At 42.6% G+C, this 13,476-nt stretch overlaps 2 protein-coding genes across 3 annotated transcripts; one reads left to right on the top strand and one right to left on the bottom strand.

Moving 5' to 3' along the window:
• The first annotated feature begins 1,505 nt into the window (after positions 1-1,505).
• LOC113006656 (uncharacterized) lies at positions 1,506-8,919 on the top strand. Of its 2 annotated transcripts, XM_026142738.2 has the most exons (8): positions 1,506-1,895; positions 2,250-2,299; positions 3,084-3,177; positions 4,692-4,760; positions 4,844-4,912; positions 5,461-5,748; positions 6,497-6,891; positions 8,153-8,919. In XM_026142738.2, exons 1-8 carry the CDS (start codon positions 1,850-1,852, stop codon positions 8,234-8,236), a joined length of 1,095 nt encoding a protein of 364 aa, XP_025998523.2. In that variant the 5' UTR covers positions 1,506-1,849; the 3' UTR covers positions 8,237-8,919. The 2 variants fall into 2 exon arrangements, with proteins under 2 accessions (XP_025998523.2, XP_080146331.1); XM_080290205.1 differs by lacking the exon at positions 4,844-4,912 and having other exon boundaries at positions 1,641-1,895.
• Positions 8,920-10,285: 1,366 nt separating this feature from the next.
• ccn2a (cellular communication network factor 2a) lies at positions 10,286-13,051 on the bottom strand. Its single transcript, XM_026142739.2, has 5 exons — positions 12,770-13,051; positions 12,362-12,578; positions 11,990-12,265; positions 11,684-11,895; positions 10,286-11,584 (listed from the first exon to the last, which is right to left on the bottom strand). The coding sequence occupies exons 1-5, from the start codon at positions 12,830-12,832 to the stop codon at positions 11,288-11,290; spliced, it is 1,065 nt and encodes a 354-aa protein (XP_025998524.1). The 5' UTR covers positions 12,833-13,051; the 3' UTR covers positions 10,286-11,287.
• Between the last annotated feature and the right edge of the window lie 425 nt (positions 13,052-13,476).

Below are 13,476 nucleotides of genomic sequence, written 5' to 3'. Positions count from 1 at the left end.
CATTTAGGCAGTCAAGCGGCACAATCAGTAAATACAGCTTGATAATCCCTCTTTGTCCTATGGGGAATCACTCAGTGATGTTGACAGAGACACTATCATTTATTTACAATACATCCATTCTCTTGACTGCTTATCCAGTACAGGATCGAGGGGGACTGGCGCCAGCTCCCAGATCAAATAGTCTTTAAACAAGATGTGAAGGAAAAGCAGACTTCCCCCTTCAATTCTGGGGTTCACATCCCACAGAAGCTCAACTGGATTTAAATCTGGGGAATTTGAAGTCCACACTTCAAACTTGCTGTTGTGCTCCTCTAACCATTCCTGAACCATTTCTGCTTTGTGGCAGGGAGTATGATCCTACTGAAAGAGGCCACAGCTATCAGTGAATACTGTTTCCAAGGAAGGAGGGTCTGCAACAATGCTTAAGTAGGTGGTACGTATCAAAGTAATAGCTACATGGAGGGCAGAACCAAGGTTTCCCAGCAGAACATTGCCCAAAGCATCGCACTGCCTGCACAAGCCTGCTTTTTTCCCACAGTGGATCCTGTGCCAGGTGTTCCCCTGTGAGGTACACGCATCCGGCCACCCACGTGATGTAAAAGAAAGTGTGATTCATCGGACCATCAGATTGACTTCTTTTGCTCCATGGTCCAGTTCTGATATTCATCTGTCCACTGTTGGTGCTTTCCTTGGTGAACAGGGGGCAGTATGGGCATCCTGCCTGGTCTGCAGCTATGCAGCTCCATACGCAACAAACTGTGATGCACTGTGTGTTCTGACACCATCAGAACCAACATTAACTGTTTAGGTAGTTTGAGCTGCAGTAGCTCATCTGTTGGCCACACGGGCTTACCTTTGTTCCCCATAAGCATTAATGAGTCTTGACCGTCCACAATCCTGTCACTGACTCACCACTGTTCCTTCCTTGGACCACTTTTGATAGATACTGACCACAGCAGACCAGGAACATCAGCTTGTCAAACTCCTCAGATAATTACACTTGCACATTTTTCCTGCTTCTAAGAAATCAACTTTTAGAACAAAATGTTCACTTACTCTCTGACAGCTGCCATGATGAAGAGATAATCAGTAATATTTACTTCACATGTCAGTGCTTGGTGTATATATTTATATACATATAGCTATAGGTATGTGTTCAGATATACATCCATATTTTTGTGGGTGGTAATTGTGCGGATAAACATATGTATCAGGATGATGATCATCACCCTTCATATTCCTTGTTACTTATTTAAAATCCCGCCATCTGTCTACCCCCTTTATCCTATCCTGTTTTCATTGTTGTGTGTCTTTGTCCTGTGCGGTTGTTGCTTTTTTTCAAAATCAAATGTATAACATAAACCTTTTGAATCAAAGCTAAAGTTTACACAACCAAAAATTAATTTAAAAATACATATGCTTCCAGTTAAACCATACAAAGGATGAAAAACATGATCGATGCTCAAACAGCGCACGGGGATAGAGATGCTCACTTTTATACCTGAGGCACTCTGAACTGGCACACGCCCTGACAACCAGCGAGGTATGATCAGGTACAACAGCAATTATTTGTCCCAGGATGATGTCATTTCCTCTCTCCAGCTCACGCTATAAAAAGGGTGCTGTTGCGGCGAGGTCTTGGTGGAGAGACCGGAGAGGACGGAGGCTGTCGGGTCACCGATGCTGCAGAAAATCTAGCTCTCCAGAAATACCGAAAGGCGGCTAAGTTTTGTTCAGAATGCGTCCCTAATTCACCGACTTTGATTTACAGGGAAGAAACCTAACCTTCTGATAAAAGCTTCGCTATTTTTTATTATTCCTGGAGAGCTACTTCGCCTCGTTTCCAAACATGATCGGGAGAGGACTGTTCCTTTTGACAATCCTGTCTAGCTGCGGTAAGAAAAAGAACAGACAGCTAAACCTTGATGAAGTTGAGCGATATGAAGACACAGACGGTTGGTTGAAGGAAATCTGCATTAAGTATTGTGACTGCCGGGGTTCCGCACCGAGGACAGCGACAAGCGCATCTTTAATTGCAATGAATTCACCTGCGCCTTTGGCACAATTATTCTCGTTACTAAAACAACCAGAGGCTTGTAGTAACACAGCGAGTGAGGAAAGAAAAGCGCACACGCACACACACACGCACACACACACGCACACAAAGGAGCTGTAGGGATTATGAAAAGCATGTGAACAAATAAACATGCATGATTTTCTTTTCTCTCTGTGTTCTTGTTCTCTTGCAGTCCTTTCATTGCCAGTGACTTCGAGTCAGCTGGAGAATGAGGACGTAAAGGTAAATATTTTCTTATTGTTTTTGGTAACATTTTCTATTCTAATATTAGTTTTATTGGAGCAACAGAAAAGCAAAAAGCAAAAAAGAAACTAGTACAGGTTAGTGTTAACCTTCTTAAATCGATACTTCAGGGATATTCTTCTTGTCAGTATGACAAATAATACAAATCCACTGCATTGCCTTCTAGCTGCTCTCCAGCTGCACTCTTAAGGCACGCAGTGATTAGAAATGTTTAATCCCAATAATTTAAAGCTTTAAGCACCTTCATTGTGAGGCAAACCCACATTTGCCTTTGTAAAAATCAATAGAAAGCAATTTGAGAGCAATGGAGAGCCTTGACCTCCATGATTTTGAGGATGCTAAATCCACTGACAGAGAGGGAGGGAGGGAGAGAGAGCTTTCCAGAATAAGGTTTGGAGAGACAAGACTGCAAAAGGGAAATGTGGATCACTTCAAAGGTCTTTTGTGAAGAAGCTGGGCACCTTTAAAAAAAAAAAAAAAAAAAAAAAAGAAAAAGATTGTGAAAAATTATGTATGGATGTAGTATTGGCGCAATGGGAGTTGAAATAATTTTGATCCCTCATCTAAAGAGATTTATATCTTTCAATTAGTGGCTAAGTTAGCACACAAGCTGCATTCAAAGAGTCTCAGACTCATATGCTGCTTTTGATTCAGTTTAATTCATCTTGCTTGCAACAGCAGCTTGTTTTACTGTAATTCTCACTTTTTTGGGGATCATTTGGGGACTGTCTCTCCTCTGATTCTGGATTGTGTGCATCCACAGGTGATGAAATGCATCGTGGAGGCGCTGGCAGATGTCCTATCGAGGCCACACCCCATGCCTGTCAGTCAGGAGTGTTTGGCCACACTGAAGACAGGTAAGCAAAAGAAGGAAGACAGTTCGGCAACACTGAGCATAATCAAATGTCCTTTATTATTAAAAGGGGCTGTTAGCATGGCTCAGTGCTGCAAACAACTACATTGATAGCTTAAATTAGCACAGGCAACATGCACGTAAAAAATGAGTTATTAATGAAAAAGAATTGATTTTGCAATTACGTGTTAGAATATTACCTAAAACTGAAGCATGTCGCTTCTTCTACTGCACACAGGCTGCACACACATAAGGACTGTAAGATAACCCACAGTCTGGCTATTATCTAGTCCCATCTAAAAACACCAATAAAACTTTGATTTTCACATAAAAACATTTCCCAGACTGTTGGATGGTGTTATCCTCTCTGCTGACCTTTTCTTAACATCCTCATATCTTAAACATGCTGCAGAAACACAGTGCGTTTCCTTCATATTGCCCCATCGCGGCAGTGTTTTAGGTTTTAGTTTTACATTCCATTAATCTGAGGGTCTAATCAGCTATAATGTATTTTCCCCTCTGTTGCCAAGTGCTTGCTCATCACAAAACTGATGGCTCTCTTAATCTGACTATGCTAAATGCCTTGGGATATCATATTTTCTGATTTGGCCCCATGGGAATAAAATCAAAAATGGATGTATGTTTACATCATTTCTAACCTTTACCGATTTGCGAGGGCACTGGTAGAGGTCGCTCCCTGTTTATAGATTTATACAGATTTCCCTGGTCAGTTATTATCATCATCCCCACCCTCACAGCTGTCATTCCCATATAAAAGAGCGGATTAAGAGGCCAGGCCTTCCTGGAAAAGTGCTGTATTTTAGAAGAAATCCACCGTTCTCTCGTAACGCGTGCATAGCGCTCTGATCATAAGGTTAATGGATTGATGCAGTGAATGCTGGGTAAAAGTCTGCTGCAGAGTGTTTTATTCAGAGAGGTCACTAGGACTCGGTAAAGACGATTCAGTTACATAGATGGTGTTTTACCTTGATGTCGTCCTTGTTGTATAAAAAAAAAAACACACACACACAAAAAAAATCGATCACAGCCTTACTCATCGAGCGTTTGCTACTGAGCGGGTGCTGTGAGCGGGAAACTGTACACCACCGTAGGGGATGGAAAGAAAGGAGAATGGAGAGGAGGAGTAAAAGGAAAAGAGAGATAACTGATTGATACAAGAACATGATACAGTACAGTGTCTCTTGCTCCTGCTGCTGCATGCTATATGCAGTGCTGTTTGTGGGTCAGCAGAAAGTCCAAGTGCTCGCTTGCTGCTGTGGGAGTCTCTGTGGGCCAAATGATTAATTGTGCTCTTGCTTTGAAAGCAGTAAATTCCAGGGCAATTAACTCTGATGAATCCACAAAAACGTGTCTCTGAATCCTTTGAAAACAGTGAAAAGGGAAAGATGTACACCTGTGATTTACCCCCTACAGCATCAATTCCCTGCCTTTTATCTGCTATTTTTTTTTCTTCTTCTTCACTGTTATGTTTGCATTTTAATGTGTGTGTGTGTGCAGATGACCGACTTGTTACTATCCTTCGTCATCAAAACTTTCTGAAGGAGATGCAGGAGATCGCTGCTCAAGGTGAGTCACGGATTACTCATCTCGTTTACGTGTGCATGAAGATAAGAATGATGGAAGGCTCGAGCGACTCATTTTCATTTAAGGTGGTCGGGGGAGAGCTGATACGCCTACAGCAGCAGCACCGACCCTTCAGGCTACAGATGATGTCCCTGGTGAGCTGGACCTTCCTATACATCATGTGGTTATGCTTCTTATTTTTTATGGCGTATCTAATCGGTGGGTTAAATGCAGCAGCTGTGACAGTGATGTATAGTTTCCATTATTTATGTTTTTCAGCAAAGTCTCGCTAAAAACACATCAAAAGTGCTGAGGTAGATTTAACTTCTGCTGAGGCTCTGTGAGGGAAATAAATCAGAACATGTATGACGTCCTTCCACATAACAGCATACCTAGGATTTTTTTTTTTTTTTTTTTTTAAATCAGTGCTAGTACCAAAGTCAATCACACAATGGTAAGGTGGGAAGGAAAAACAAGAATAGCAATTTGAATGTGGTCAAAGAAGAAGATAATGGGCTTTGTTTTTTTTGTTTTTTAAATTGTCTGGGTTACATATGCCTCCTACTGTCAATCAAAAACATGGGGGTAACAACAATAAACCCCATAATAAACTGTAGTACTTTTGTGTAAGCGCCTTCTTTTAACATCACTAGAAAATCAATTTCTTCTAGTAAATTAAATCCCCACTCTCCCCTATTTTCAGATCGATCCATGTTGGAGGCTTTAGGAGGCCCCGGCGAACGATCTATCCTGTCCAAGAGGACGGGAGCTGGAAAAGATGAAAAGGAAGCAGGCATGGAAGACGGCGAGTTGCAGGGGGACAATGAAGCTGAAGAAGTGCAGGTGAAACGGGAGAGTGATGAAAGCCCGGGAAGCCACGTCTCTGAGTCTGCAGAGGAGTGGCGGGAGGGCGAGGATGAAAAGAGGGAGGAAGATGAAGAAGGCTATGGCAAGAAGCGAGCAGAGGAGATTTCAGAAGAGGAGAGCAAAGGCAAGCACACATTTCCTGGTCCTTCTTTGAAATTTATGTGTTATAAAGTAAAAGTAGCATAAGGAAATTGGAAAAGGAGATCGAGAGTTTGGCATCTAAAGATGCAGTCGAGTTTTTTATTTTGATAACACAGGCCACTCAAAGCAAATGAAAAGATGTAACATTAATGGTAGAAGCAGGATCTTAAGACAGAGACAGCGGTGAAACTAAAACTGCCTTGTAAATGGAAACTGCTTGCTATCTCAGGGCTGGCTGATTGATGGAAGCACTTCCATCTACATGATGAATCTCAGCCCCCTCACTCGCAGGGGAGCGAGGCCAGCACGGCTGGCAAAATGACAGCTCGTCAACAGGAATGAATGAGTAGCTCACTGTTGGAAAATTCAAGCGCTCGGTTACAACTGCAGTCATCTCGCCGTACTCTCTAAAGTTATCAAGACTGCAATCAGCTCGTTCTATCTCTGCAATGTTCAACAGAGAAATTGTTTTATTTTGAGTACAATGAAATAGTGATACTGATTCTGCAAAATGAAGCTTCAGCCAAGTCATCTGATCGCTTCAGCCATGCTGATAATTCCATAAAGCATTGCTAGCACTACTGAGGTCCAGTGCTGCCAGCTGGCAAGAAATATTTCATTACAAGAAGTGGAATCTTGCTGATGGTGGAGACTTTTCTGGCAGCGGCCTAGCAGAGGTGTTTCAGTGAGAAAAATAATAAAAATAAATCTTATTCTTTTCATATTCCCAGATGATGGATCGGATGAGAAGAGAGACGCACGCAGAAAGAAATCAAAAGACGAAACATCCGATGAAGAGGAAGAGATGACCAAGAGGCTCTCACTCTTCCATAAAAACAAGGGCAAAGAGGAAGAACGTCAGGAGGAGACAAAGCGAGGGAACAGGGAGAGCTTACAGCGGTGGACCAAGGCAACCAAGCCTTTGCTGCTGAAGAAGAAAGCAGCCACAAAGGAGGAGCAACATGAAGTGCCTCATCATTCAAAAGAGATAGCGGAGGAAAAGGAGGAGAAGAAAAGAAATGCTCAGAAGAGTCCAGAGGAGAAGGAGCTGCAGATGATTGCTCGAAGAGCACCGGAGGAGAGGAGGGGGTTGGAGGAAGAAGGGAGCGCCAGCAGAAAGTCAGAGGTGCTCGTTCCCCTTCTTTTGTGAGATTCACGGTCTGAGAAACAAAAATAAAAAGTGCTAAATCGCTTAAAGGAATCTTTCCACATGACTAGGAGATATAGCAAGCCACAACTTGGCTTAAAATAAAAACTGGAAATTGTTTTTATATAACCTCCAATAAAACCGCTAATTAATAATGACACAAACAAGAACACCGAGAGCATAAAGAGGATACTTAAACTACTTAAAAGTTTTATGATGTTTTTATTACAACATGGTGACGTCAGCCTGTTACAGCATCGCTGTGGCATTGTAAGGTGACGTGCTGGAAAAATAAAGAGTCCAAACATATTGTTGTAAAGCTGATAAGACAAGAGATAAAAAAATGTTTAAAGTTATACTGATTTTTTTACATTTGGTGTGAGCTTGACTACGACATAACTTTCACCAAAGTGAAATCATCTCAAGCTGTTATTGGGTGTCTTCCATCAAACAAAATGTGAACATTAAATCTTGAAAACTGTGGACGCTAGACTGCTAACAAACAGACAAACAAACAACCGATTACGTACTCCCTCCATTTTGGGGGTAAAACAACAAGGAGTGTTTGATTATCTTTTTGGGAGTTAAACCATAGATCTTAGAGATGGACATCTCCGTTCTGTGTTGTTCAGCTATAAGAGTATACCAAAGAACATCATGCCGCATTCAATAAGCTGTGAAACCAGTGATTGAGACCACAGATGCATCAGAAAACTTGATCAAAGGAACCAAAGTCTAGATTTCCATCAGATATCTGCCCAACCAGACTTCTTTTTGAAATCCCAGGGGTCGCCCCCTGCTGGCCATTAGAAAGAATGCAGAATGTTCCTCTTAGAACCAGGAGTTGCATCCATCTTTGATATACAGTGTATGGCTGTTTCTAGTCTAATGATACATTCATATTTAGATATGAGGGATTTCTCTCAGCAAGTAAGAAGGAAATCCTTCCTGAATGCAATGAAATTGTTCCTCAGGATGTTTTACCTGTTTGCTTCTAAAGCAGGATTCTTCCTACAGCTTGACTCCCTGCAATATCTTGAAAGGAAGCTATTTACACTGCAATAGCCTTGATGGATGCAAACTGCAACACAGTTGTTATTAAATTGAAGGTAAAGGATGCCATTCTGGACGTTATCTGCGCTCTCTCTAATAGATAGGACATTCGAGCCACGAATAAATATGATTGTTTGCACTGCTGGTGTCCCTTCTCTCACACGCTGCCTTCTCATTATACCTGCAGGAGCCTGAGATTGAAAGTCTGGCAGCCATCGAGTCAGAGCTTGAAAATGTTGCCCAGAAACTCCATGAGCTGCGGCGAGGCTGAGAGAAATCGAAAGGGGGAGAGAGAGAGGGAGAGAGAGAGAGATTGGAACAAAGTTTGACACCGCAACCTCCTCTGCCTCCTCGTCCTCCTCCGCTTTACCAGCTGCCTGGTTTCCACAGAGCGTGTGAATGTGTGACAAGATTTTTGTCTTTCCGCTATTTTTCCTGAGGAGGCCCGACCGCCGCAGCCTCACTCGTGACGTTCACATAGAGTAGCATACAGTAGATGCACATTGCAGCTAGACGTGCATACTAACAACACACAAGTGCGCGCGTACCGTGCATTTGCGTGCGTAACATTTCAGAAGATTCCCGAAGAAAGGCGACTTGTTCAGCTTCATTTTCTCTGACAATCACGTCTCTGTTTCTGTAAACGTATCTCTTCTGCTTTTTAGATTATCTCAACGGTGCGCACTGATTCATTGTGAAAGGTTAAGGCAAATCCAGGTATACACCTACAAGGTGAGGTTGTACAGTAATGGCATGTATACATGTACAAAGCTCTTTCTGGAATGCGCATTTACTTACAAAGTTTAAGATAGAGAAGACTTAGATGATTGTCATAGATGCAGTTGATGCAAATCAAGCCAAGGCAATAAGTGATTTTTAGCGGATTAATGTCTGGGGTGTGATCTGTACTGAATTTATGTAAGAAAATCAATAAATTGAATAGTTTATCTGGAATTCTCTATTTGGTGACTGTTTTTCATGCCTCTAAAGTCAGCTTATTATTAACATATTAAAGGGAGAGTATTAAGAGTCATTACAGGACCATCACACTGTATAGATTGATCTACACAACCCACACAAACCTATAGGATCCACTGCAAACTTAAATTACAAGTGTAGATACAGTCTGTGCTTGCTTGTGGGCGACAACGCTGACAACATGAATCATCAGCATGACACACAGGCTGTTGACACATTCTTTTTCAACGGGCAATTTAACCTTTGTTTTGGCAGCAATATGAAAATTCTTTGGTTGTTACTATTAAGAAGAAAATATCTAGAGTAGATATTATCATACAGTGTTAGCTGGGTTTTTTTTAAATGCTGCATTTTAACAGCAATATGTCAAGAGCTGCCGAGCGAAACATGGACTGGAAGGAGTCAAGAACACAATGTGGGCAGTGGAGAAACTAAAATGTGAAAGTTCTGCTTTCTTTGGCAACTCGAGTAAATATAGCTACTGTAGGCATGACTCGAAATTGAATCATGTACAGTCAGACAAATGCAGTCTTGGAAAGCCTGAATACTGCATCTGAAGGTAGGTTTTGCACAGAAAATTCAACAGAAAAATTTAGTTACTGAACATAATCCGAGATCACAGATAACAGTGACAATGGGGATAGTGTTTACTGGATATTTTGTATTAGTTATATTTGGAACTTTGCATCTCTACACTATTCAGCCAGCTGTTACAAATATAGTTCAGGGTTTTTAAGGTTGTGAAAGGGCACCAGATGGCAGCATTAGACCATCTCTTACCTCTTTTTTTTCAAAGGCGAGAAACGCAACAGCATGATTAAAATGCACAATGGTCATGTTTGCATGGACTCTTTTCCATTTTCCTTTATGTGTGTTACAAAAATAACTAGAAAACACATGAATAAATGCATATGCCATTAAACTTAAAACATCCTCTCTTATATTTGTCTGCTTTTATGTACATAATTTAATTGCATGACACACAGCTTTCTTGAGTGCTTGCACTGCACCATGTTGCATAAAACCAGCACGAATATGTAAGGCATCCATGTCGTAGATAAATGGAGGGATTTTTATAGATTACTTCAATTAGCTAAACAAAGACATCCTTTATGTTGAACGCCTCTTTAAATCACTTGAGCCTGAAGGCCTGCTCCGATGACTGAGGCTATTTTTTTTCTGAGTGAGTGATGCACGAGTTCATATGGTGTCAAAACCTAACAGTTTAGCAGAGCTACGGTTAAATGTGCTTTCAAATGTCGGCTGAAAGCCAAGAGCTAATGAAGCCGTTGTGGAGCTGGATCTCAGTCTCGGATCAAAGTTAAAGACAGACCAGTTCATGTTTGTATAAAAAATATAAGATTTTATTTCCAGCTACAAAGTCAAACATGTAACATTTTTGTCACACTTCTCAATAAAATAGTAAAAAATAACCAAAAATACACCACTGATACATTTTGAAGCACAGAAAACATTTTGGCTTTTTAAATTAACTTAAACTGTACACATATATACAAAGTATATACATCAGTATTTTTTTAAAGGAATGAAATTACAATTCTTCCAGTCTCTTCTTCTTCTATTTTTGTACAAAATAGACATTTTGTTCCTGTAGATGCTTTTTTCCCCCTCCTTCTGACCTGAATCAGTAATAGTCAAAATGTTTTTTTTCTTCTTTTCTCAGTGCCGTGGCAAAGCCCACTGTACTCCATTATCTAACCCTAAACAAAGCATGCTGCTTGCTTTCTCATCCAGGGCAGAAACTCTGACCTTTCCTCTACTCTGTAAGCACAGTGAAAAGCGTACACACAGACAAGGCTAAAATTTAGACACGCACACACACAGACACACACATACAAGGACACATTCAGACCTGTTTGGACAGGGAAACACTGGCCTGCTGTGGACTGCATGCTCCCTCTACAGCTGCTTAGAGTTTACAGGTCTGGTCTTGGACTGGGAGGGTGGAGGGACTTATTAGACACCTCATTTAGAGAGGAGGTCAACGTTTAGATAAGGTATAAAATGCACACAGTAAAATGGACGGGTTTGTAAAAAGGCTTTCAAGGGAAATGGGCGGAAACCTGACAGCAGGTTTGTCAAAAAAAAAAAAGAAGTTATAGTGCAGGGATCTTTTGGAGCTGCTAAGCAACCCTCTGTCTGAGTCTATGAGGCTGATGTTCATCAGCTGTACAAAACATACAGGCACTAAGACGAGCGCCTGGGCTACTTTTACAATGAGAAAATGGCAAAATAAAACATGATAAACATATATACTGAGCTGCAAAATGAGATGGAGTTGTGTTTGTTTTCAAGTCAAAAGCGCCTATCGTCCAGGAGCGGCTCACGCCATGTCTCCCATCATCTTCTTGTAATACATGGATTCGAAGATGTCGTTCTCCCCGGGGCAGTTGTAGTGGCAGGCACAGGACTTGATGAACATCATGTGCTTCTTCATGACTTCTCCATCAGGACATTTGAACTCCATGGGCAGGGTGGTGGTCCTGTGTGGGGTGCAGCAGCGGCCGTCCAGGCAGACGCCGCAGAACTTTGGCCTGTAGGACTTGGTGGTGGTGCAGCCAGAGATCTCAAACTTCATGGGTTTGGAGACTCTCGGAGTACGGATGCACTTTTTCCCTTTCTACAGGAGGAAAAAAAGAGGAAAGAGCAACTTCAGCAGGGTTTCTTTTACTGATATGCCCAAAGGTCACGAGTGTGGTGCTGTTTAACGAGAACTCACCCTAATGCTCTGCTCCAGCTGAGACTCGCATGGTCTCACCATGCACAGCCGGGTCTGTTTTTCTAGGCGGCATTCACGGTTATCGTTGGTGACCCTGGTAGATACTCCCAGGCCGCATGTCTTCGAGCAGGCGCTCCATTCAGTCGTCTGAACCAGGCAGTTCTCTCTCATCATAAAAGGATCTGGGCCATAGGTCTCCTCCTTCCTGTATGCTGTAAACACAGGAGGAAACGCTGGGTTAGAAAAACTGTGCTAATTATGCTGTAACCTGCTGTAGCCTTGTGTTCTTCAAAAACAGACACTTACCAGACAAAACAGGGCCCATGAAGCTTTTTGTGGTGGGAGTTTCATTCTCCTTTGTGTCGGAAGAACCACATTCCCACTCCTCACAACACTTTCCAGGCACTTTCACACGCCTTGGGTTGGGGCAGTCTGGGCTGGGCAGCCGGATGTCCATGGAGCAAAGAGGCACACAACCGATGGCTCCGTCCAGACAGGTACACTGGTACTTGCAGCTGCTCTGGAAAGTCTCTCCACTCCTGTACACCGTTCCGCCAAACACACAAGTGGCTCCGTCTCGAGCTGTCAAGTAGAATTTGCAAGAGAAGGGTCATGATTTGCTTCATACATTGGATTTATTGCAGACGTCATAGAAAAGATCAGCCATGAGTGGCACACCTGTGCAAACTCCTATGCGTCTGTTGTTGGGAGCTCCGAAGTCACAGTAGAGGCCTTTGTGCGGGTCACAGACGTCTTTCTCAGTGCAGAGCTCCCCCATCTGTTTGGCACACACCCTGCAGCAGCCACAGCCATCCAGCACCAGGCTGACACCTGGGGGGCACTGAGGAGGGGTGGACGGGCACGAACACTGGCCGCTGCACTCCTGACCTGCAGCCTGAAAACAGGCACACACACAGACACATTCTCTGGTAAATATCATGCCCACGTTGTGTGCTAGAAACACAGACACACATCCAACACACTGGCTCTTAAGACAAGTTTAAAGCACTGGCTTCACCATTCAAGTCCAGCTAAAGCCAAAGCCTACACCAAAACACTAAAATGAATTATTTTTTTCTGACTTACCATGTAGGAAAGCATGATGCACAGCAGAGGCAGCAAAATCATTTTCTTCATCTCAGCAACCATCTTCTCTTGTCTTTAGTAATTAATTTAGATTCTTCCAAAAACACCTTCTCGGAAAAAGTCGTCCTTTAGCGTCAGAGTTTTGAGCTTGAGAAACTTTTCTGATCAAATTGATCTCTTGTCTTGTTCCCAACTGCTGCTCCGGCTCACTGTCTTTTTTTATTTTTCCTTTCTTGGTGAAAGCTAGAGTTTAGCTTCGGTAGAAGAGTTGATCTGAGTTCTGACTGCAGAGTGGAGCCTCCTTTATACCCGCTGGCCCTCGCAGCACGTCACTGGGGGCTGAATGGAGAGCCAGCCCTGGACAAACATGGACATACTTGGCATTCTTTCCTCGCTTCCTGCCCCCCACTCCAGACATCCCACATTCCTGCTGTCTGAAGGCAAGGCTCTGCTGCTCGGCCAAACAACACCGTCTCTCTCTCAGAGCACCTTTCATCTGGATTGGGAGGTTAAGTCTGGTTACAGTCCTGAGACCCCACACTGGGAATTCCTAAAGACTGACTTCACAAACAGACAGCCAGTACCTATAAATATTAATTTTTCAAAAAGAAAGAAAAGGGGAAAGGCAGCAACAGTTCAAAAGTGAACCCTCAAATAACTTGATGAGGAGGAAGGACAGTGGAAATAAAACAGGTAGAAGCTCATAA

This window comes from Astatotilapia calliptera, chromosome 15, assembly GCF_964374335.1.
Source record: "Astatotilapia calliptera chromosome 15, fAstCal68.1, whole genome shotgun sequence".
Classification (NCBI taxonomy): domain Eukaryota; kingdom Metazoa; phylum Chordata; class Actinopteri; order Cichliformes; family Cichlidae; genus Astatotilapia; species Astatotilapia calliptera.
Note: the sequence above shows the minus strand (reverse complement) of the source record. Positions and strands in the feature narration are given on the sequence as shown.